At 38.8% G+C, this 26,684-nt stretch overlaps 1 protein-coding gene across 3 annotated transcripts in view; it reads right to left on the reverse strand.

Moving 5' to 3' along the window:
• Nucleotides 1-2,008: 2,008 nt before the first annotated feature.
• The window catches only part of PIGK (phosphatidylinositol glycan anchor biosynthesis class K), a 73,706-nt gene continuing 49,030 nt past the window's right edge, over nt 2,009-26,684 (reverse strand). For 2 of the 3 annotated variants that reach the window (XM_087731858.1, XM_087731855.1), the window contains one exon: nt 2,009-3,243. In XM_087731858.1, coding sequence (XP_087587984.1) covers nt 3,127-3,243 — 117 coding nt within the window. In that variant the 3' untranslated portion in view covers nt 2,009-3,126. Of the gene's footprint in view, nt 3,244-23,513; nt 23,590-26,684 lie in introns of those variants that run through there. The other variant, XM_087731857.1, reaches the window with a different exon arrangement.

A 26,684-nucleotide genomic window follows, 5' to 3' on the forward strand; every position in this document is an offset into this window, starting at 1 on the left:
GGCACGCTTGGTTCACAGACCTACCTATGTAGGCTCACAAAATGCTGAAACGTAATTCTGCTCGAGAAGCTTCTATGCAAAGAAACATCAAGAAACTGCCATCTAGCTTGTTTTCTGGATTCCATTAAAAAGATCACCTGTGCACAACAGAGGAAGCATCTATACTGCACAAGCACATGGTTTGGCATGAAAAACACAAATGGTTTGTGAGTGAGAACGACCTGGCTGGCTCCCAGAGCCCAGATCCCAAACTGAGTTTGAAGGGCTCTCAGGGAAAACGAAAAGATTACTAACTGCAAATAAACAAACAAATAAATATACAAAACACATTTACAGACAATTCTGTGACATTTCTATACTTGCTTTTAGAGTCTAACTATTCAAGGCATAGACGTTACCACTGTACAGAAAATACCGTGTCCTAAGTGTAGCACAGGCAACTTCATGGTGACTCTGAGAACGATCTATTTCAACTCCTCACTTTGTGCATATAAAAATGTTAGAAATGCCCAAAGCATAGTTTGCTGCATTCCAGTCAAATTGTTGTTCTCACTTCAATTTAATCACGTTCACACTTATTGAGTGCTTCTATTCATAGATTGCATTTTAATAACCCACCTAATTGCCTCCTTTTCCCCAAGCAGATAAGCTTTCAATAGGACTGCATCTTTGGCATTTTCTGATACTTGCAAAATTCAGCTGAGTTCGGTCGATGTTTCTATCTATCACTTCCTGCAAAAGGTGGCTGAAAGAGGGAGAGAGAAAAATTTAATAGGGTCTGAGGAGTCTGAGTAAGTGTAACTGCAACTGAAGCAAGGCACAAAGCTCCATCAACTTCAGTTTAGCCACTTTTTGAAGTGTGACAAAACTTGCCTATAAAATAAATATTTGATTAAAAATATTCATTACAATCAAAAAAGAATATCAAAGGCTGGATTAAAAAATGAAAGCTAAGCAAATCCTCCAAGAAATTCTGTAGGATTCATTTCTATACCTGTCTACACATTTCTATAGTGTCTCTCTGCATTTACATACAACAGATCTTAGTTGAGTGTTGCATTAGAAATAGCTGAGGGAGGGGAAAAAAAAAAACGGTTTTCTCATTTTACAAAAAATCACTGTTGTATCAGATTCTGGATACAAAGTCACTGCTTATGAAGGGTGCTATCCATAAAAACAACCCCAAAACCCAACACATTGTGGAGAGATCCAGAGATCCAGCGCTAGGAGCGTTGCTCAGACCCGTTCAACTCCTCCCTCTCTGCGGGAGGCATTTCCAGCAAAGAGAGCTTTCATCTTTCACGTTAAGTTGCATTGCTGTTGGCAGGGGATCTGTGCATCAGTTACACAAAAACTTCTCATCAGCAAACTAGGAAGAAATCTCTAGTATTATTTATCACAGAATATTAGTTTACAGAACTATAAGGACAGTGGTGTAGGAATGCTTTTGTTTTAAATACAGATTAATTCCTATTCTTGGTGCTTAGCACAGGTTACTGAAAACAATTCCTGCTGTTCACCAAAAAGCACAACAAAGTTCTCAGCACCATAACTTTATAGGAAGGTAAAGGTGTAGCAGGCAAGTGTTTACCTCCTGGTAACAGATCATTTTGGACCTTTATCCTCTCCAAGCCTAGAAGATGTATGGAGAGAAAAAAAAAAGTTTATAATCCTCAAGAGATACACTACACTGCTGTTTTTATTGTTCTCTGGCATCAGCCCTTAGAAACAGCTGGAAGCCTCAATGGCTGCCTTCTCTGTGGCCCTCCCAGTCAGTGTATACACACAGCTCTCTGACAAGTCTGCTACCTCTAACCCGAGGCTACGATGCCACAATCAATCTGAAAGAGAAGAAAAAAGCACAATAAAAGTGTTTAAGCACTCAAACTTGTATGTTCTGTGCAATATGCTCAATACCATATTCTAAGAAAAACATGTTCGCTTTGCTATTATGTGTGATTACAAATAATTCCTAATAACTTCTAGAGATACATATCTAGCATTTAGGCCATGTATGCATCGTGTAAGCTTTATTATGATGAAGCTAGAGAAGAGGTTCCAAAAGCATACTGCAAAAGCTTCTCCTTGCTGACAGACTTGTTTCGATATACATGCACAAATTTGCTCTTCTCTTCACGAGTATCAGTATGTTATACAGACAAAACCCTTTTTAGCATACATTCATCAGTAAATGTCCAAGAACAACAAATCAATATGCCAAAACAGAATTTACAGAACCTAGGTGATAAAGCTCATTTTCCAAGGGCTCAGAAACTACAGAATACAATAGTACATTTATAACATTTTTCATCCTGATGCTAGAGTCAATTTTCTTCCGTGCAAAAATCCAGTGCATTGAAAATCCTGAAAGCATCCAACGCCACTCTGTATGAAGCAAAAACAGAACACCCATGAAGGGTTCCTAATGGACATGGCGAAGTTGTAGTGTCACTTTTTTTTGGCGTTTTTTGAAGCAGATTCAGTGAGGTCATCATCTATTTTTGTTTCACTTTCACCAACTCATAGAATCCTAAACTCAAGACTGTCTAAAGTGGAAAGACTGATCTAAGGGTTGTGTTTAATAAGGACAAAAAAAAGAATAAGAAAAAAAATCAGTATATTCTAGAGTATTTTTATTTTTGTGAAGAAAGCTTTCAACACGTAATGCCAAAGTCTGCAAAGTGGCTTAAGTTTTTATTGATAAAATGACATCTTAAATAACGTTCTGCACAATGTCTAGTTCTTTAGTGATGGGTTGACTACTTCGAAGATTTACTTTGAAGTACGGGGGAAAGAATTTGCCCATTTACAATTCACAATCAACCTCAGAAATGTTGTTACTGTGTTTAGATCCTTCCTCTTTTTTAGGTTTAACTGGAAAGAAAAACTGCTTAGAAAAGCATTAAAATATGTTTAAAACAAAACAAAATTAAAAAAAAAGTAACATTAAAACTATTTGTTAGACTCTTTTCAGAAAAAGGGGCAGAACAGATTATTTCAAAAGCAGCTTTAGAAGCAAGATCTCAACACTGATTTTCACTACAACCACAGCGCACATACAGAGCACTCAGATGACACCAATGAATCCAAAGTAGCAGTCAAAGCAATCATCTTCCTTGCTCGAATTCAGAAGATGTGTTTCATGTGCTTGATTCCATATGTTTTGAAGAAAACCATGATGATCAATGCCCAGAGCCCTAAAATAAATCCTCCAGGAGGATGCCAGTCCTTTTGTTTTGGTTTCTGAAAAAAAGAACAAACAAACAAACAAACAAACAAAAAGAGATAAAGAATTCGTACTTAGTTTTCACATTAATCGGGCACTGTGTTTATCAAGTGCAAAAAAAAGAAATCCTTGCAGCAGAGAACAATACCAATAAGCTGTATTTCTTCATAAAGTAGAAGCATCTTTCTTCTTGATGTGGTGGAACGGCTGATGGGAGGTGAGCTGCCACTCAAGCAGGGAGGTTAAGGACCACAAAAAGGCCACTAGAACTGTGCCCGAGGCACCACTTTGACGGTGCATATCAGCGTTGTGGGACATGTTCAAACTCATTTGTTTGGACAGACTTTCTCATATCTGGTCTCATGTTAATAGAAGAGAAAAATGCTGCGAGTATGAAAAACAGTTCCTACAAGTGAAAATGTGAAAGAGAAAAGACAGTGTTGTTTTTTCCACTACCTAGAATGTTTTCTACAGCTCCTTTTGTACTCAGAATTATGTGAATAAACAGATATCTAACCACATAAGAAGCTAAGATTCATTATTACAGGAATATCGTAAAACAAAATAGGATTGGTTTTAATGTCAATCACATTTCCCAGGGGCCTCATTGAGTCTAACTGCCTTTCCTTAATGTAGAAATATATTCTGCAATTCAAATCCTTGTCCCTTCAACAATTTTTTCCATCTTCAGTAAAAAAAGCGATACACTGCAATTTGTTAAGGCCTTTTCTATCTCACACTTAGCAGTAAGACAAGATAAAACTTGTCTGTCCTCTTCCTCCTCATATTTATAAAAATTTCAGATACTCCATATTCAGTGAGAAATGGATCGCAGAAGAGCTGCTATGTGCCCCGAGATCTGTCTCTGAGGCTAAGAACAAGGTGAAGCTATATGAATCCAAAATTTTAGTTAAGAATATCGTAACAAAAATATCAGAATTACAGTATTTAGAAGTATAACTCAGTCCCTCATGCCTGTGCCTACTCTCGCCCTCAGCAGGTATGTTTTACAGATCTTCTAGGCAGACAGAGATGATTTACTATTACAATAACAAATACTGAAGTGCTTGCTGAGCTTTTTATTCCCGCCTTGCTGAAAGATTTGCACTATTTTGCCCTTGTAGTGAACGAGACACAGGGGGCACAGAGAGCATTTTGGTTTTGTTGCATTTAAGTCACATTTAAAATTCCCTTTCTGCCACGTGAATAACTATTGCGAAAGATGGTACTGTTTCAATTTCTGCGCGAATCTGTATACGGAAGCTTGTCGTTCTCCACTAAACGTACCAGGTGGCTGGTGAACTTCAATGCAATAATGAACAGTTTGCAACGTCTGTTCTTTCAAAACAGCTTTGCTATCAACAAGAAAACAATGTTTGTTGAGGCTCCCATTTTCTAAGCCACATAGTTTAGCTTTAGGATTTTTCTCCAAGTACCACACTTGTAATTAAAAAGTATAACAAACAGCCACATCACCTGAGACACCCGAAGAACTGAAATATTAATGATTTTACTCTGATACAGGAATCACAGAACCAGCATTATAATTTACATCAACAGCAACAAAACCAAAGATACGAGCAGAGATGGTGCCTGTATATGCAAAGCACTCAGTCTCCTAAGAAGCACCCATCAGCTGCGGTGTAAGTGCTGTTGGTAATCTGCCACCTCGCTGATACTCGCAACCACACATCCCCCTATAAACGTCTCAGAAAATCAGCTCTGCGTGTTCAAAAAGGCTGCCAGCACACCTCGCTTCTGAAAGTAACAGCACACGACACTTCTCCACACAAAGGAACTTTCTTGTTTAAATCCTCCTAATTAACCCGTAACTTCGTATGCATATTGCAGTGCCCATTTCATCAATCTCTTTGTACTATCAATCTTTCCTTTCTTGGATCTCAGACAAATTCCTTACCACAAAGTGGCACCTGACCCTTCTAGACAAATGACTTCAATTTGCAGTCAGTGACACTAAAAGCCTCTCTCTCCTATTTTGTATAGAACACGTAATTTAATTTCTTTAAAGAATTTATATGAATAAATATTTATAAGGTGATCTATGAGTATGGTTTTACATTTTGTCATGCCATGTGCTGAAGCCTCCATGGAATTCCACAAGCAAATGGAGGCCAGTGCAGCAATGGCTCCGCGCTGGGAAATCAAGGACATACATATATGGGATGCAAAATTAAAATGTGAAGTATTAAAAACATGAAGGCACAACAAAAAAGAGATATGAGGCTATACAAGAGCTTAATACTCAGTAATCTTAAAAATAAATTATCTTAATGAGAAAGATTTACAGACCCAGAAACTGAAACCTACACATAAATATTAAACCTCAATAAAAGGGCAAAGAGATGCAACTCTATTGTACCTCTGTAAGTCAATAGTGAGGTTAATTGAGCACAAAATTATATTGAAATATGCCAGTATTTTCCACTAGGGGCATACAGACATCAAAACCTTATGAATACCTAAACCAGGATGACACAGATTCATGTTTAAACCTACAAAGTATACCTTTAAGAGCTGAAATATTTTCTTTAAATTAACTTGATCATAGATTCCCAAGAAAGTTCATCAGTGAATTAAAAATGTAATTAGCTTTCGAATTGACAAGTTCATCCTTCTGAAATCGTAACAAATATGACATAGAAAACGTGAATAACAGATCTTTGTCCAGCTGGGCCCATCAGCTAAGCAGCAAACAGCACTGAAGCTCCTTTACAAAAAGCTGCGTTTTGCACCTGTGAATGAAACCCATCTACATGGGAGATGGCGTCGCTGCTTCCATAAATTATGTCAGCAAATTGTACTTGTAACGTGGGCCGGCAAAGAGCTTTCAGCCGGCACTGTTGTAACAGCATACCCAACAATTCTTTCCCCTTGGCGCAGCTGTGTCCCTACCACGAGCACTGCTGGTGTACCTGTGTCAGCGAGGAAGCGCGGCATCGCTCCGAGCTGTCACAGCTACGTCAGCAGTCTTGCATAATGAAGTCAGAGGCCAAGGCGGGATGCCCTTCTACAACCATACGTGAGCCTCAACTGTATTGCTGCAGAAGCTGCTTTGACTATTTTGTGCAGGCAGGTGGGGAAGAGTCACGGAGATCTCTCCTAATGGGAAAAACTATTAAAGTAAAAAAGAATCACTTTAATAGCCAATGAAAAAATTTCCATTTTAGATCCACATACTGGAAAAAGGCTTAGAAAAGACAGAATTTCTTTACATGCTTATAGCAGTTCTGTGGCCATAAGCAATCCCTAGATAAAGTGTCCCTTTATATCAATTTTAGGACTGATCAGAAAGCATTAGTGAATCAAAAGTTCTTCCCAGATTCCTAAAAAAAAATTCAGTATTTATCCAATGAACATTGCCTAGTTCAGGGTCTTATTCCAGCAAATTTCTATGAAACTCAGGCATTTTTTGAAAGTCAGGCATTTTCTCACTTGCGAGAAAGTGCTAAATGGACACAAAAAAAATATTAAGTGTTGCAGTATTTTAATTTGCAATTAATTATGTATCTTTATTATGCCTAAATGGATGTGAGAATGCATACTATTAAAATACTACAGATTGGTTGCAGTATGTACATATTATGCATAACTTTCTGATATTTGGGACCGATCAGGAGGAGCAGAGGCAGCAGATCTTTCGGCTCAAGTTATTCCCAATTTCCCTGTTGTAGTACTCACCCAAGAACTCAGTATACCAAGTACTGCTCATGTAACCCACGTACTTAGGTTTTGTGATCTACGCCACAACACAACCCCATTATAAACGCTCTTTATCCCTACGATAGCAGCAGAAACACACAGGTGAAATGCACGTATAAAATGGTACAATGTGTCACGAACAATCACATTTAGCGGCTGAAGGGCTAGATTCCACATTTAAAGGATAGGTAGCTAAGCAACAGCAAGCTTCCTCCTGTGAACAGTTTTCTGTTGTACGCTCTCTAGTTCTGGTAGACTCATTATCTGGTGGAACTTAAAAACAGTTAACAGAGAGTTGCTCCAAGTACTGTAATTAAGGAGAGGATAAACCAGCGTATTTTCAAACTGGATGGGTCTGTAGGGACCTGAATGGAAAGTATCCAAGACTTTCAACGAAGGTGTTTCATAAAACATGCAATACTTGTTACTCTAATTAAAGTGAGTTTTATGAAAAAAAAAAAAAAGTATTAAAGCTGAAGAGGTAATTAGATTAAGAATGGTTTAATTTTAAAATGTTACATCAGCACAGAAATAAGATTTAAAACGTCATGTATGAACATTTCACGTGGAAACCACTGTGTTAAATAGCATTATAATCCAACCCTACGGTCCTCTTCCAACAGAACTCCCTTTGCATTAGTGTCCTCAATAAGGACAAAAATATGGTACAGAAAGCTTTGGGTTAAACTCGGAATCGACATTGGGATGGTGGCAGCAGAGAACGCAGTGCACACAGTATTATAGTCAGGAGTGTAGTAATTGCCAAATGGAAAAGGGATATGCAAATTCTTCACCCTCCTCCAGCATCTTATTCCAAACAGGGCTTTAAGAAAGTGGGCAAAACCTTAAAAATGAATGTGCACATCATCCTGGCTATGGGGGATGTTCTCCCCCACCTGAGGCAGATGGCATGTGTCTGTGCCACGGATGCAAAATATCTATATGTAACTGCAAAAAAATAAAACATTGGAAGTGCTGTGTTCCAACGAGTCCATTAAAGTGGCAGTTATCGTATTTCAAATTAATCCCTGCTTGATTCTCTCAGGAGTTTCAGTGCAGAGTGCCCTAGACCCAGTTTTGGCCTATTTATTGCCGCACACGCAGTATAAAACACCACCCAGGATTCTGAGGCTTCCTGGCAGGCAGCAGCAGCTACAGCACCGGGGGGAAATCCCACGCACACCCCTCTCTGGAGTTCTCCACCTCTACTGGTCTTGGGGGTCAGCAAGCACTCGCAGGGAAGTGAAGCGTGCTTGCTGCTTCTCTGTGCCGTGCTCGCCGTCATTATTAGATCAGTGGGGTGAATTTTATGTATTTTGGGGTGTAGATTTCCAAGTTTTCTTCTTGGTCGTTCTCCATTTAAATGAGAATTTCTATTTCTTCCATTGCAATACTAAAGGTTTTCTTTCTTGTTTCTCAAGATACCTAATTTTCTGTTAAGGTCTGTGTTAAAGACCAGTATTGAAATCTGAAAAAAGAAAGATCCACATTTCAAAACAGGTCTTCGAAATCCAGCAACCCGCCTGCTTCTCGTCTCAGAAAAAAACCGCTGATCTCAAACTGAAGGACAAGGAAACTCCTTGGAAAAGCCAAATTCTGCCAAGCAGTGCACTGTGCCAATAGCACATTTTATATTTCCTAGAGGCACTCCATAACAATTCAGGTTTACTTGCAATTTCAAATTTCAAACTGGGTAATCCTCTCAATTCTTATGAGAAAGCACACAACAAAGTTTAATTTCAGAATGAATTTATATGTATCACAAGCAAATCACTGCATAAAGTATGTCTTCAAAGCTTTTAGTGGAAGTATGCACTTCTAATTTGTCAGTTACGGTTTGGATTTGGGGTCCTCGCAGGGGGGTGGGGGAAATCAAGTAACTCCAACCATCTAGTTATAGTTTAATCCTCTTTTGTGCCTACAGCGAGATTAAAGTCATAAGACAACTCCAACATAAATGGTGTCTGTTAATCTGCAAAACAATTTAAAGCACTTTTGTCTAAGCTCCCAGTTTGTATTTATTAACCACAGTGCCACGATTACTGATATCTCCAGTATTAATAAAATAATGAAGAAAGTTCACTCATCGACAACAAAAACTCATGAAGGATACGGGAAAGAACAGCTGTTAAACTAAATTAACATATCAATGCCAACAACTGCATTTTAAATATTTACTTTGAAAACTGTATAATCACCATAATATAAACTACAACACTGTTATGATAGCTTTAGTTTTTCATTTCCTTCTAAAATATGTAATCTATAAGGGCTTTTTAGAAATGAACTTCTACTTATTATTCTTTACTTCCAGTGTTATCTCTCAGCATTACATAGCACTTTAAAGTGCTTTTAGTGGTTTAACAATTATTCATTAATCTTCCAACCTGTGACACAATTCATAATATACTTCTTCTAATCAAAGGGAGCCTTCCCAGCACCTGGGACCCAGGGCAGTTTAATTCCCAGACAAGCCAGCGCTCAGATGAATGATGCCCGCCTGGCAAACACAATCGGGATTGTACTGGGGCGCCTCCAAACCCAGGCGTGTGATTTGCTACATCCAAAGCTAACGAACACAGCTCTGTACTGGCAGCGGTAACCATCCCCATCTATCTTCCACAGACTGGCACAGCAGAGGTCTTACCTCTGCTGAGGCACGAAGGCTGAGCTCTTACCTGCCCAGCTATCACTGAGTTACGGTATGGAACTCACGTATGCTTTAGGGTGGAGATGGAAAAAGTCAAAACGTAAAGTTGTATTTAGGGAATAAAACCCAACTACATCTATTTCAGGTCTATTAAGCAAATTGGGTTTTATATTTTAATCAAATTCATACTCTTATATGAAGCCATGATCATGATTTTTCACAAAAGGGCACCTAAGCGCACAGCAAATGTACGAATTACATTTGCAAACACAAAGCTTCATGCCAACTGAAGCATGCAAAAATAGAAGATGAGCAGCTTAATTAAAGTAGACTCGGTATTCAAAACTTGGCCACCGCTACTTTGAGCGGCATCCTTCTTTTTTAATATGTTTATATTTAATTAATTGAAACAAGAGAGGATTATTAGCGAAAACAAGACTAGAGGCATTCAGTGCACAGTGCCATGCCACAAACGGAAAGATAAACTTCTTGAGGTCCTTACACTGGAGGGGGGCAGAAAATGACAAAAATACACGCTAGCGAGGCAGACCTCAGTGGAGAGGCCCTCTAAAAATGATCAGATATAAAAGCAACTCACTTGCTGCTACCAAAACTGTGGGTTAAGCAGACAGAAACAGCAGCTGCAAAGAACAAAGGAGGTGAAAAGGGCGTGTAGAGGCTGCTAGAGGGACAAAAATATTTTGTATTCACAAAAATGCCATTTTGTAAATAGGGCTAAGCTATTCTCAGAGCACTGTTTTTCCAAGCAGCATGCACTGCTCACTTCCCCCTGGGAAAAGATTATCTCGAAGTCTTCTACGGTGCAGATCCCGTTCACACGAATACCATGTGGCGTTGCCAGTGGGAGCAGAACCAGACCCAACCTCTCAGCTCTGCAGAGACAAGGCAGTACGCGCATCCATGGGTTCCTACCTGTTTCAGTCTGGGACGATTACTCCAAGTCCCAGCCTCACCCAGCCCAACCTTTCTAAGGAGCTCAGCTCTCCTGCTTCCTCCTTGGAAATCTAACTTGGATTTCCCATAGCGTCTCTGGACCACAAGGTGAGTCCATTCAAATGCTTTTAAATCAATATGCTCTGAGGCAGGTTTTTTTTCTTAATCTCGTAAAATTAACTGTATGCCTTACAAGTTCCATTATGAATTATAATTTTGACCATTCAAATTCAAACAAAGTTTCTTCTGTTTATATGGCGAAACCATGATGTTCATAAATTATTATGCTATTCCTTTCAAAGTAGTAGTGACGCTTCTAACCACACATTTTTTTTCTGGATATCCCATGAGTATCTATTCATTTATTTCCAGGTGACAGGCTGTATTAACAACAGATGTTAGAAAACATTAGATCTTATACTCAATATGCCCTACTGAGTACAAGATCTAATCAAATATCTCAGCAGCTACATTTTAAGAAACTGGAATCCAAATAAATATTCTTTATTCATGTTGTTCTTACCGCTCATTTTTTTAAATCTCTGCAACTAAAATTTAAAGAGTTTTCCTTTGCCCTGAGCCGTGTGCTACATTATACGTGTATGCAGTACAGCTCCACATTTTCTAGCTCCAGCTTGCCTGACTCAACACAGCATTAAAGAGGCAAGCATGAAAAAATGGATGGAGAGAGAAGCAGCGCTGAAGCAAAAGGAGCCTGCACATTTATATGAGCAAGATCAAATATGGCTGTGTTTTTATTGCAAAACATTTTCATTTTCAGTAAGAAGCCTGTGTATTATAGCTGGTGACAGACAGTTTTGTTCCCCCCACCCCACCCAGCTTTTAAAGGCGATTGCTGTATTCAGCAGTTTTGCACTCTCATGCCAGACAAGTATTCTCACCCAAGTTTATGTTGTACGTACTCTCTCTGTGAGCAGAAAAGAAGGAAAACAAAAAAAAAAAAAAACCCTAATCTGAAATACCAACCTAATACTTTTGGCTACTCTAGCTGCTACACAACCTCAAAAACAAATCATAAAACATGGACACTGCAGTAATACAGACACTTATTTAGTGGTTGCACTTAATTACACCTACACCAGAAAGCCATTTCTGTTATGCTTGGTGTGTCAAACAACAAGAGTCACAGAGAGCAGATCCCTACCTACAGAGAGTTTTTGTAGGCAGCTGCCATTAAGAAAGAATGGCAGATTTATGGTATCATAAATATCCACTGTTCCCGCATGACATTTGCACGACACTAGGTTCATCAGTTGAACGCTACCTGGGGCTCAACAAAGACCATCTTACTGGAAGAATGAATGAGTGTAGCTGAGTATACACTCCCCCAGACTACCACATGTAATACGTACAGTATCAACATCTTTCTGAAAGGGTAAGTCTTTAAAAAAGATAAAACCACAGATGGTCTCGTCTAGTGGCAAACCAGTTGCACCTTTCCTGCCTACCATCTAAACTAACCACAGGTTACTGCCCTACTGATGTCATGTTGTCACTCAGTCCCCTGTAAGTACTACTCATCATCTGTTTGTCAGCCATGTATTTGTAGGTGGTCTTTCGTGTTAAGCACTCCCTCCTGAAAAGATGCGATCACTCACTAATTCACAGAGCCCCACCACTGGAGCCAGGCTTCTCCAGGAACACCGAGCCAGAGGAGGCATCTGTCAACGTGCAGGGCCTCTCGCCCTGGGGGGAAGCTGTGGGGAGGAGAGAGCTGGCTATGGCAGGGTGCCACACACCGAGCAAGAAAGCCAGTCGCTACAGAAGTAATCGCTTGCACAAAGCTGAATCACAACCTCATGCAAAGAATTTGCGCAGGAACGACGATGCGGGATGCTGTCTTGTTTGTCCGACAGTATGAACACAATTGCTCCATTACTGGAGTCTTCATTCATTTACCCCTTCCATTCATTCTTCAAATGGAAATGATTTCATCAAATTTCAACCCTCTGAATTATTTAGGAAAACAATTCTAGACAGAGCACTAGAGAGGAGCCTGCCAATATCCCTATCTCTGGCCATTCATCAGTCCTGTCAAGAGCTCGTGAGTTACATTGCTGTGCTCCTCACAGCACGCTACTGAAGGGTAAACAAAATATAATTAACTTAACACCAAAAAATCACCAATAACACCTCACTAAGTTTATACGGTTAAGTGGGATAAACGTGTGTATATATTTGGAGCTAACAGTGCCTCCACCTGAGGAAAAGTGTTCAAAAAGGTATCTGCCATCACAGCACTGCAAAATATGTCAAGCTAAGATTGAAAACATTTATATTTTTTCCTTATCAATGTGAGCTTATTGGTAACAGCTACTTTTTATGCTGCATAAGCTTAGAAGAAATACAGTAGGTAGAAGAAGAAACCTAGCAAAACCATTACTGCTAATTTTACTACTCACTGAAATACCATTCAAATAAACACTGCCTATCAGAGCAGCTCTCATGTGTAAACAATAAAAAAGTAATGATTAATAAAAACTGTACAAGGTTATGTGAGAAATGAAAACGTTACAGAACACTGAACTGACACCAGAAAATGGAATTAAATCTTGCATCTTGGACAGCCTACTATAACATCCTTCAGTAATCTGCTTTATATAGAAAGGTCCTGTTCCTGCAGATACTTAGTGACAGGTAACACAAACTAAGTCAAGAATTTAGTCTTATGCTCAAATTACACGTGCTTACACACACACACTAACATTGTTTCTACGCCCAGTGCAATCACTATTAAGCAATAAAATAAGGAATAAAGACTAAGAAATACTTTGTACTTTGCCTAAGGATCTAACAGCATCCCCTCCTTTCCCTCTACTCCACACACATATCCATGTACGCACTTGACTTTCTTAGTCCTGGCATTATTATGCCAGGGACACAAATACAAACCACCAAACCTGTAACTGGAGAACAAATATAACAGCCGGAATGGACGCTGACCCTCCTATGCAGGCCTCGTCTCACAAAAACTGCACAACCATACTGTATGTTTAGTTGGGTAGTTCCCGTTCACAGCTTTTTGAGAGAGGAGAGCTAAGGAAGAATCAGACCACCCTAAGGCACAAGTTAAGAGAAACTGAAAGTGGGTCTTGACAGAAGCCATTCAGCAGTGTCAGCAAACGTGATAAAGCAGAATATGACTCATCCCGGTAATACAGCAGATCTCTGTCTTCTCACTAGTTTCTACAGCAGACTAAGCCAGAAAACTTGTGAACAAGTTGGGCATAATTTTGGGATGCCAAAGGCAGCTCTTTCATAGCCGAAAGAGGCTTCTGCAGAAAAATTAGCTGAAAGGTAGGAAAGAGGCCCTTTCTCTGCATATAAAAACAAAAGTCTTACTAATCAGTGACCACTTAGCAGCACTGCTTACTTTCACATGTGCCAGTAAGTCTCATTCCAAATGCAAAGCTTGTTCCACCAAAGATTCCTCCTACAGAACAAGCAAAACTGGTCACCAAAATTAAAGCAACTCTGGAACGGTATTTCTTCTATTAAATACTGTATTTACTAAAAGAAAAAGTGATTTAATTTACCATTAAAAGGTTTTGCTAAATCAATTTTCCTTTAATTAGGGAAGTCCTAAAACTTGTTTTAGATCAAGCGTAATTTTTAAACTACTACCCTAGCACTTTATAGGCTGTTATGATATAGACAAGATTTACAATTTTTAATTCAATAAAGATTACCAAAATAAATGTAGCAGTAGCTCTTCATTCCATGATATTTTCAGCTATTAATTTACATTAAAAGACAATGAATAAAGTTATTACATAACTTTTTTTTAATGTAGACTTTTACTGCTACTGTTTACTGTAATAATAATAATAATGAAGATGATAGTCTCTACAACCCCAAAATTCTACTGCTCGGAATTACGCTTTATCACTAAGGTTTTTGTAGTTCAATTGTCTTCATGTAATATTGATATTTGGTACTTGGATGTAATTAAGCATAGGGGAACCATTCTTAGAATAATATTCCAATCCATTAGGCAAATTTTCTCACTATGATATGAAAATTTTCATCTACTTAATTAGCACACCTACTTCTCCGTAGCCTAAGTGCACCTAAACTATGTTTTACGATGGCCCAAGGAAAAAAAAAAAGAAACCACAACACATCAATTATGCCTGCACTCAATTGTACAACTATTTTTAAATGTGTGAACAGTTAAGACAAAATTGAAAAATTACCATAATAGGCTTTTGACACTTCCCTGCTTAAGCAAAAATTAATTCTAACTCCCTGTTTTTATGCAAAGCCTTTATAATTTCTCTAATCTCGAGTTCCCAGGAGAGAGAACACAATACTTTCAAGTACAAGAGTGTGAGTCTTGGCATCTTCTCTTTTTAGTTATGCAGTTTATTTGATGGAAGTCTAAACCGCTAAGCCTCCCTTTGTGCTTAATATAAGCCGTCCTCAGTGGAAATACAAGTTAATTTAAGTAAAATGAAGTTTTAGGAAGAATACATTCTCTTGCACAGAAAGCTTCACTAAAGCAAAGCTTTTTTAAATGCAGCATCTGTTTCCTGAATTGCTCTAGAACCTGTAATAAAAATAAACTAAAAAGAAGCAAAATTATTAAAAGGTACTTTTACATGTGAAACATCATAAACATAAAAACATTCTAACATTTTACTGTATGTTTTACAGTTTCATCTTGCATCGTGCACGAAGACGCTCCACCAATGTAATGAATTACTGTGTTCTAAGCGTAAGACATTAAGCATCTTCTGTTTTATTAATGGTGACTGTTATTAAAACCTACTGCTTATGTTACAAGGTAAATCAGCTATATCGCTGGTACACGCTTCCATCCACAGTAAGGTGTGTGGATCACATACTAAATTCACAGAGTTATTTCATACATTTCTTTTTCCTCAACCACAGTTGAAATATTTGTACATCAGATATTATGCTACAGCAGCACATGGTGTATTATGATGCCTACAAACCTATTAAGGTCACAGAAAGCTTGTGCATATATTTAGTCTATTCCCATGAGAGGCAGAGGTATATTATTTGCATACCATTATGCACTGAAAACCTATTCAGTTATCCCCACTGGAGACAACTCACCACAGTGACCTAAATAGTACTCACTTTTCCAATATTTGAAGGAACAGCAAATAAATGGGACCCAGTGCAGACAAATCCAAAAAGACTCTGAACGCCTAAGAATCCAGGCTTATAAATGACAAATGCAAATGAATGCAGACCAGTGTATCACAAAAAATCTCACAGAAGCAAAGAATGATGAAAAAAGTGAATTATATGCTTAATAGAGGACTACAATGTTGAGCGTGAAAATGGCTGGAGAGATATTTTAGCAAAACAGCTCTGACATTAGCCAAGCTTATTATGACCACAAAGGAGAGCAAAGAGTCTCAAATCACAGAACAGAAAAATAACCTCCTTACATTTGCAGTGATAGCAACAGTTCTAATATCAGCTGCCCAAAACAAAGTGAGATAGCTATTGATATTTTATCTATAGCACTGTGCAACAATTCACATGACAGTAGCAACTGAGACCCCTGGGACACGTACATATTGCTTCTTCAGTAACAGCTGTAATATCATGCAGACTTTCTGTAATCATGTACATGTACTAATATGCCATAATTGTCCTCCTCATTTATATTCCCCCCATAATGACAATATTTTGATTAAACACCTACCAGCCTCTACTGACTCGCTTTTTCTAGTCATCCTTCCTGATTTCAATGTAGCCATGAAGAAGGGAGAATATAAATAAAGTATCTATGTACTCTGTGCAGAAAGTCAGAAGAAATTAACATAACGGTCCTTTATGGCCCTAGTCTACAAATCAGAATCTCTCACTGTTACCCTTGTTTTGCTTTTTGCCAACATCCTATTTGAAGTTTACTTTAAAGCTGTAAGCATTCTTGAACCTGTCTTTCTGTAGAGCTCTGAGCATAGTTACAGCACAAGAGAAACAGTAACCACGGTCTTAAAATCACAGTTGTGAGCAGGTCGTAAAGCACAACAAAAGGGGATCACGACACAATCAAGTCCAAAGCCAAAACAAAGACACAAAAAGATCAATAGTGCATATTGAAAGGTCTGTGCATACAGGATTGTCAAACACATGGCTGATTCAGCTGAAAAAAGCACAAATAATTTTTAATAATATAAGATATAAAATAGATATAATCATAATATAATTATATATAATAATATATAATATAGAATATATTATATAGAATATAATATATAATTATATATAATAATATATAATACATAATAATAGATATAATAATATAAGAAGTGCAATAATTTTTAGAGTTCATGGTCATACAGCTACTACCAACCCTCCAAGTGCAGTTATTTGAAGTTCAAATGAGTAAACCACAAAGATCTACAGCACTCTATAAAGCCTGACATGTTACAGTCACTTCCTGAACCTCTTCCTTCATTTTACATCTTAGATAGTACTTATTAAAAAGAAACGATTACAGGAATTACCTCTTAAAGAAGCTGCAAATCCAGCGTGGCACCTCTAACAATTATAGCTACTATAGAGCCAAGGTATCTTTTAATATATTTTTTAATAGTACGTCTGACAATTCTATATGCTGGTGGGTATGAAACTGATGTCTCATAATCCATGAAATGGATGACGCTACGTTCACATATAATGCCTCATATTACCAGTATTCTCAAGGGCAAACTGAGCACTCCCATGATATGCACAAAAGCCTTAAATTTATTTCCATTTCAGCTTTCCAGAGTTAACAATTATTTTCACTGTCTCTCACCTGCTCATGAGAAACATAAACAAAAATTTGCTGGTAATATACCTACACTTTACCAAGTGGCTGATACTACCCATTCTAGTTGGCTTTAGAAGCTCTGTAGTCACATACCCAGCCAGGCTGAAAAATGCCTTTTTTTTTTTTTTGAAGCAGTATTTTTTCAGCTCATTGTTGTCCTTAATGAGCACAGGAATGGGGGAGAGTGGAGTGTGGCCACTTGAGGGGCAGCCCCTAGTTAAATTACTCCAAGCTGCCTGTCAAACTGATCTCCCACCCTGTGCCAAAGAAAAATGAAGATACAATGCCAATCTGTAAATGTAACCGTTTCCATAGGTCAGGGAAAGAGAAAAAAGACATGACCTCAGAAAACTGAAGAGTTTGGTGCTATACTTCGTTGTCCAAACTGCAGGATCTGCACAGCCTAAAATGGTCATTTTTGAAAACACTGCATCAGTTGCATCCATTTCTGCTATTGCATCTCCCTGAAGAGGTGACTATCTTTGAGGGAAAGCATGGTCTAGGGGTTATGTCACCTTGCTGGGTGCCACTTCTGTGAAGAAGTGATAAATCCACGTTCCAAGACATGACAGCAGAGACTGGACCCTACTGATGCCCAGACAAGCTAATAACGTACATGCACATCGAACAGAACATTCTGGTAACTGCTCAACCAACCATTTTTAACAGAGCTGTGTAATAGGAAAAAAGATATAATTCTTCTGTTTTTAAAATATACTTTGATTTCATTTTTTAAAAATGCAAGGACGGAGGTAAAGTTACATGTTTTAATGCATAAACAGGGAAGAAAGAATGGACCATGCATGCAACATTTCTGGCAAGAAAAAGCTACCATCCTCCATCTCCAGTGTCTCTGGGCAACTGGAACAGGCCGTGGCACAGTTTTCCCTTCTTGTTCCCCTTGAAAATGTTCAGTGTGGTATTTCTAGTAGGAAACAGTTAAAAACAAGAACCCCACAACTGACTGTTCAGGTTCCTCATGCAAGACACCTTTCAATGCATTTAGTTATTCAATCCATTGTATTCAGCTATAATTGGAAGAATTTAATACTACATTCAGTTCCCCTGTAATGCTCAGTCAGCAACAAAAAACACTCATGCTTCTTTGCTGGCTCTGCCGAGCAGTTTTGTGTGCAGACAAAAGAAGAGTTCCCCATGCATGAATATTTCGGTAGTCTATCCTTACAGAAATTAAGTTCCTCAAAATTACTGCTAAATTTTTAAGATTTGGGAGGCAGCATTTGAAAGAAAAATAATTCTAAGATACTTATCTTTATTGTCTTGAAGACTAAGAGAAGAGCTTCCACCTAATATTTCAACTTAACAAAGAGAAAAAAAAAAGTAGAACCTTCCCTGTGGTTGAGAAACAGTAAAATAATGATTCCGGATAGGCAGAGAGTGATCACCCACAACAGTCCTTTAATGGGAAGATGGAAGAAAAGAGACTGCTTTATCAGGTCTCTGCTTCCAGAGGGTTTCCCTCATGCTCAGATGAAAAACATAACAAAACAAAAGCAGCTGCGCCTTGTCTGTAAAAACAGATCATCACTAATTTATGCTAACTCCACATCGTTGTCTTCTGTGATCAGAAAGCACTGATGAGAAAACCAACAGCAAATGAAAAAATTATAGTTTAAATCTTTTACAAAAAGATTTTATGCTACACTCAGAAATATGCTCTATTTCAGGAATGTTATGACATTGCTTACGAGATTTCATTAGGCTAATGTGCTACTTAATTTCTGAATAAGAAAAAAAGAGAGACAACCTTATTGTTTGTGTGGACTACCAGCTTACAGATGAGCGTGCTGAATACCATCACTGACTGTGCGGTAGTTCACTAGATGAAAAAATGCCTGAAAATGTTTCTGGTTTAATGTTTTGCTGGTAAAAGATCTGCACCAGCTACAACCAAGTCAAGAATGTGTTTGGTGATTGCTTGGAGTCGGTCAGAGAAACAGGGGACTATTCCATTCTTAATGTATTATTTATAGAAAACAGTACTACCAAAATAATTAAGCACTCATGCTCTAGATTTAAAGGTACACATTGCATACATTACATGACTCATACACATAGCAAGACTCTGCTACTCACAATTTTTTTCATCAATCTTAATATTAAAAGAAATATTGGGAAGTGAACTTCAAAGCACCTATATGCACCAAGTAGCACACAGTGTTGGCAGGAGTATCTTTGCTGCTCTATTACGTATTTGGTTTGGTGGTTGGCAAACTGTGCAGCAATAGCTTTTCACAGAAAGTATGTTTTGCTCCTTTTGAGCATAGAGTTTTCTACTAGGCAGCATTCAATTTAAAGGAAGCCAAAAGAATTTAAATAATCTCTAACTTATGCAACAGTGAGAGAAATTAAATCCACATACCGTATGCAATTTAGGGAAAGAAGCAAGTTCTTATTTACTGGATAACATCCAGTCATGATTCCACTTGAGACCACTTTCATTAGAGTTATAAAATGCAGGCAAACCACCTCTAGGTTACACAATTCACAAACATATGTTTAATACAGAAAAGAAAAGGAATTGGGAAAAAAAAAATCTTAGTAAAACACATTAATTTCTAACTCCTATACACGCCAAATGCCCTAGATGAAGAAAGGCTGGTTCAGCAATAGGTGTACAGCACACCTGGGTTTAGTTCTGCACAGGAATATAGCCAGAATGCCTGAGCCCCAGAAAGGTCAGCTGGTGAGGAAGAGGATGTTGACAGATTTCCATGACAGGCATCAGAAACAGCTTTTCTCACCTCTAGTCTGGAGCAGACAGAAGCGGACGCTGCCAGAACAGGCTGCTGTTCTCCATATACTCCAAAGTGGCCACAAGAAGTGGCAGCGGTAGGGGGACAACGCTGTCTTCAGTATGTTGCTCAGAACTGCAAAAGTAAAACCTGACTGGGCAGGTGTCTTAGTGCAAGGTAAGATGCCACAAGGCTTTTTGCTGGGTAGCCATGTAATGTATTTTGTTAAAATAAAATTGAATTCTAAAGTGAGAGCACCTTTAATCTTTGATATGAAAAATTCAATTTTCAATCATCCTGAAAAAACTCAGTTCTGACAAAGAAAAGCATTCCTGGAAAGACCTGTGTCTGTGCTAACAGGTGCAGCACAATTTGGACCTTTTGGTGAAAGGTCATATTTTATCTCTGACATCATTTAGCTGAATACTATGACCAGAGTTTTAAAAAGCAAGCTATGCTTTAAAGTTATTTTCAAACACAGCTACAGGAATGGATTTTCAGAGAATGTATAAATAGCTGTGTCTAAAACTTTACACATCCAACCTGACACATCTAAGTATCACAAGTTGCTTTTGAACCTCTTAGCTGTAAAGACACAGTAAAATGGAAGTATCACTTATCAAAGTACTTTAAAACTTTTAATAAATTATTATCCATAAACCAAAATTACTGTCTGCATAAAAAAAAAAAAAAAATAATCAAAATCTGGGCTACCGCTGCACTATTAAACACTTTGCATACTTGACCAAAGTTCTGAAAACCACTAATGGTTTTTATAAAACATAAATAGGAACCAAGACTCCACCGCCAGGACACAGACTGAGAGCAAGAGGCCGTCCTTGAAATGTAGTAACTGCTATGGGGCAGCTACGAGGCGAGGGGCAGGGCACCAGTGTGATCCCTGAATTTTAAAGTTACGCTCTCAAGACTCTATTAGCATGTGATGGGTTAATTGTCGTATCGAGCATTTCACAAAGATCGTAAGCCACATAAAAGCACTTTAATTTAATGGTTGTGAAAACATTTAAGTCTGAGAGCTAAAATTGTTGTTATAGATAATAAAAAAGTACTTCAAAAAATCTATACAACATGGCTTGTTCTATTTTCTTAATACTGTTTCAACAATTTCTGCCAAATGCTGCTAAAGAAAACCTCTCTCAATTAAATCAGTGTGAAACAGGAATAACATCAACAAATGCAATAAACTAACACCCCTCTACTATGTGAGAATGAGGTCCAGAGAATGAATAAAAACTAACCTTCAAAGCAAAAGGATTGGGGGGGGGGGGGAGGTGAGGGCAGCAAATTCGTTACAGAAGCACAGAAATTATGGAAACAAAGAGCTTCTTGCAAGACTTAATACAGAACTCCAACTCTACAGTCATCTTTGATGATCATCAGCCTGTCCATCTATAACTCTGGAGATCCCTCTCCCATCTTTTTTTCTTACATTTCTTATTTCGATTTCCCTAACTGCGGACTGCAGCCTAGACTGGATGTGGCAACGCCCTAACATCCTGAGTCTAAACTCAGCAAAGCTAACGGTGCTCACACGAGTTGCTCAACTGGACTCTGGAACAGACAGAAATCTTTACTCAACAGGGTTAGCATGATCTCCCAGTAATCTCCTGAGATTATAGAAGGCATTTTCCACTAAGGCTTTATACTGGGTTTGCATGGCAAGGTTTTGGCAGCAGGGGGGTTGCAGGGGTGGCTTCTGTGAGCAGCTGCTAGAAGCTTCCCCTATGTCCGATAGAGCCAATGCCAGCCAGCTCCAAGACAGACCTGCCGCTGGCCAAGGCCAAGCCCAGCAGCAACGGTGGTAGTGCCTCTGTGGTAACATATTTAAGAAGGGGGAAAAAACCTGTGCAACTGCAGCCAGAGAGAGGAATGAGAATATGTGAAAGGAACAACTCTGCAGACACCAAGGTCAGTGAAGATGGAGGGGGAGGAGGAGCTGCAGACGCCAGAGCAGAGATTGCCCTGCAGCCTGTGATGAAGACCATGGTGAGGCAGGCTGTCCCCCTGCAGCCCATGGAGGTTAGCGGTGGAGCAGATATCCACCTGTGTCCCATGGAGGACCCCATGCCGGAGCAGATGGGTGCCTGAAGGAGGCTGTGACCCTGTGGGAAGCCCGCACTGGAGCAGGCTCCTCTCAGGACCTGTGGCCCCGTGGGGAGAGGAGCCCACGCTGGAGCAGGTTTGCTGGCAGGACTTGTGACCCTGCAGGGGACCCAGGCTGGAGCAGTCTGTTCCTGAAGGACTGCACTCTGTGGAAGGGACCCATGCTGGAGCAGTTCATGAAGAACTGCAGCCTGTGGGATGGACTCAGGTTGGAGAAGTTCGTGGAGGACTGTCCCCTGTGGGAGGGACCCCACACGGGAGCAGGGGAAGAGTGTGAGGAGTCCTCCCCCTGAGGAGGAAGGAGCGGCAGAGACAACGTGTGATGAACTGACCGCAACCTCCATTCCCTGTCCCCCTGTGCCACTCAGGGGGAGGAGGTAGAGAGAATCAGGAGTGAAGTTAAGCCCAAGAAGAAGGGGGGGGGAGGGAAGGTGTTTTTAAGATTTAGTTTTTATTTCTCATTATCCTACTCTGATTTGATTGGTAATAAGCTAATTTCCCCAAGTTGAGTCTGTTTTGCCTGTGACGGTAACTGGTGAATGATCTCTCCCTGTCCTTATCTCGACCCACAAGCTATTTATTATATTTTCTCTCCCCTGCCCAGCTGAGGATGGGGACTGATAGAGCGGCTTTGGTGGGCACATGGCATCCAGCCAGGGTCAACCCACCACAGGCTTCTACAGAGAGGCAACAGAAAGGCACTGGTTTTAAAACTCTAAGAAACAAACAAACTTAGAACATACCTCCAAAAGGAAACTCAATCTAATGTAATTAGAAATTATATCTAACATTCCCCCATACATTCCCCTACATGAGAAAACACCTAGGAACTCTTTATTTTTAAGAAAATGTGCAACTGTAAGCCATGTCAAATTTTAAGTAAATTGTGCAATTGACACTATGGGCTGGAAGTTAGTTCCCTGAAATACCATCCTGTTTTAACAACACGTTAATTTATTTGCTTAATATTTTACAATGGACTAAAATAAGTATGCAAGTTGATCATGGTTTGAATTTGCTGTTTCATTTTGTTTTCAATTATAACATCATCAGGAGATCTGGCATTTATCCACTGAAATGTGCCTTTCATCAATAAAACATTCTTCCATCAGCAAGACACCTGTAACAATTTAAGTCTCTTCAATATCCTAAATCCCAGTTAGGCAAAATATATTAACACATAGTGACATTCAGAGCACGAGCACTGGCACTGAAGTTAGGTACTTTTAATAAAAATACCTTGCTGAATTGGAAGGCCAGCAATGAATATCCTTTATGATAAATGAAAACAATCTTCTCAAACGCAGTTTCTCCTGTTCTTTCACCAGACCTGTTTCAACTAGAGACAAGTGCAGAATTAAAGTACTCTCTCCTTTTTCTCTCTCTTTTTTTTTTTTTTGGCCTTACTATTCATAAACTTATTGTAAGTAGCAGCATTGTATACATGGCTGTACACAAAGAACCTCATTAAAAAGGCTGTCTTATGTGGGTATACCTCTGAAAGCTTTACTTTTGCCATTTTAGACGTTTATATTAATGACTGCATTCCTTTACCAAGCACTAGTGGTTTTTTATTTCAGTCAAAAGCACACGTTTTTCCTTTTTGTTTTTGAAAATGGAGAAAGCTACTTTATTTACAAATGTCTGATTTTGGTTTGCGTCTAAAAACTAACGGCTCAAATGTTAGTATTTGTTTTCATTCTGCTATTTATTTTCATTTCTTCACATTTGTCTTTTTAATTAACCATGGTCTAATGCATTAAATATAACACGTTTCTGAGAACTGGAACTGTGAACTTTACAGTGTTGTTATTGTTTTGTTTTTACACTGCTATAATAATAAATAATTACTAGTGCCATAAAGATCAATTCTGGGTCTCCTTTCATTAAATAGTTTAGGATGTACCAAGTCTGAAATTTTCTTGTGGAATAATCAGATTAGAAATCAAAAGGTAATTTCTGTTCATTAGCACGGTATTTTTTAAAATACCAGAGATGAAGTACTCAAGAGAATGTTCGAAATCACATGTAAATGCCCAAGAAAAACATGTAGACTTTTAGTAGTGTCCAGGAGAATAAATTTACAGTGAAATTTAGATAGAATTAGCAGCCATGTTGGCTACTAACTACAATTAAAAGGTACTTTGCATTATACCGATTTAGGATACCTGTCTTACCGTTGTGAAGTTTTAATGTATATTTATGCTACAAATATACATTACTGATGCCTTTATATCTGCCTAAAGGTAAACAAAACGTGGGTTAACATGAGAGAAATCTTACATGTGATATAGAAACAACAACAAAAGCCCATACTAAACACAGTGATTACCCATTTGGATAAAGCATCGTAACACTACAAATACTATTCACTGGTTTTGCTCATGTTATTTCTTTCTTCCTTTTTTCTTAAAGTAAAAAATATTTGTTCATATAAACGTAACATGGCCCTTGCACTATGTGTCCCAATTGCCACAGGTCCCTCAGAAATGATACATGATGATCTTTGCAGTGCTAATTCACCAGGACACTGGTGCAGAGTATGCCTAGCTGATTACAGCTCCTCGAGGCTCAAAAAGGGCATCACAATCATACAAAACCAGGGCATGACGCCTGACTCCCTGACACGATAGCTAAACAATGGCCATTTTATCCCGTTTCTCTACATCAAAGACATTTGCAGTTCGGTTCAGTCTGTTTTGCTGCCTTGTGTGGACCACAGCGCTATACTACTGGTAAATTTGTTACAGCAAACAGATAAGAGTACATAAAAAACAGATTCTTGGCCTTTCCACAGTGCAATATTCTATTGCAGTATAACACACAGTAGCCAAATGAACCCTCTGTGGTTATTACCCACCTAATGTTGTAAAAATATTACTATGACATTTCGTCTGGTCGACCATCTTAAAGGTTAATTCTGTTTCCTATTTGAGATTTTCCTCTAGGTAAGCCATTCCGTGCAGTTTCTATTTACTGATTCCAAACAACCCCCAAACTGTTTCATTGCTCACTCTCACTGTTAAGAACATATTGACTGGCTGCCTGCTCTGCTGTTTAATTCATTTATGCTGAGAGTCAGCCATGAAGACAGAATTTTAAATGTGACATTTGCAGGCTGTTGGGTCATTTGAAGCTCTGACAACACCAGGGAGTTCCTGACATACAAACTGGTCCTGATTTCCAATCTTCCATGTTCTGAACACATCAGAGATCCTTCCCGGAGGTGCAGATTTCAGCCAAAATTTTAAAATCCCTTGTGTTTACGTCTCGCAGGAAAGACCTGTACACTTTAAAGTTTTAAAGTAAAGCTTATGTTTCCTTTAAGGTAAAACCAGCACTGCCTGCAGCGTGCAACTCAACTGCTTAAAAACATTGATTGACAAAGGTATTTGGAAAGATCTACAACAATTAATACTAATAGGATTTTGTAAGCAAATTTAACATTTAGTGGACTTTTATTTGTTCCTGTTGATCTTTAAGCGTTCAAACCAGCTCAGTCTGAAACCACAGCTTGATCTCACATTGTCTACCTGGCTATTGCTACCCTGATCAACATCAAGTCCCGGTTTTCAGGTTGGAAGTTTTCCTTATCTCAAGGCAGTGAATGGACTGTACCATTTTGTCTCCCAGGATGAACTGTCATTATCTTCCCCAACTTTCAGGTCAATTTTTCAGAGTACACGTGATTACCCAAAAGATTCCATACTGCCAAGCTATCTTTAGGAAAAGAGTAATATGACCTATTCAGTCCTGACTTAGAAAATAGTTACCTGTCCCTGAAGCGGGACTCACAACTACAAAGTTAAAAAATATTTCTTTTTGGAGAAAATTCCACATGACTGCAACAGAGTAGGTCCTTTTGCTTTCTTTAAAGCATCACCAAGAAGGGAGATGCTAAGTATCAATACTCATGTTTTCCAGTATATCACAAGTTTTATGTTATTTGGCCATGAGAGTTTCCACAAAATAGGCAGAGCCCACTGTGGCTAACAGTGAAGAATGAGAAGACATGTGAATGCGGGCTGAGCATCTAATTTACCAGCAGGACGGACTGAGAATCAGACCTTGAACTTCGAGAAAAGAACAAGAAGGGAGTATAGAATCTTCTGCACAGAAAAGATCTCTTCCTCCTCCTTGCCATAAACTGGGGGGAGAGGGGGGGACAACAACCAAAAAACCAACAGGACACGATATAATAAAAACTGTAGCCTGCTATTCAATCCCAGCTCAGATGTCTACATGTGCTGGTTTTGGCTGGAGTAGAGTTAATTTTCTTCATAGCAGCTAGTATGGGGCTATGTTTTGGATTTGTGCTGGAAACAGTGTTGATAATACAGGGATGTTTTCGTTATTGCTGAGCAGTGCTTACACAGAGTCCAGGCCTTCTCTGCTCCTCACCCGCCCCACCAGCGAGGAGGCTTGGGGGTGCAC

The sequence above is a fragment of the Nipponia nippon genome, unplaced genomic scaffold, assembly GCF_047370975.1.
Source record: "Nipponia nippon isolate SJK-2023a ecotype South Korea unplaced genomic scaffold, ASM4737097v1 scaffold_5, whole genome shotgun sequence".
Lineage (NCBI taxonomy): Eukaryota > Metazoa > Chordata > Aves > Pelecaniformes > Threskiornithidae > Nipponia > Nipponia nippon.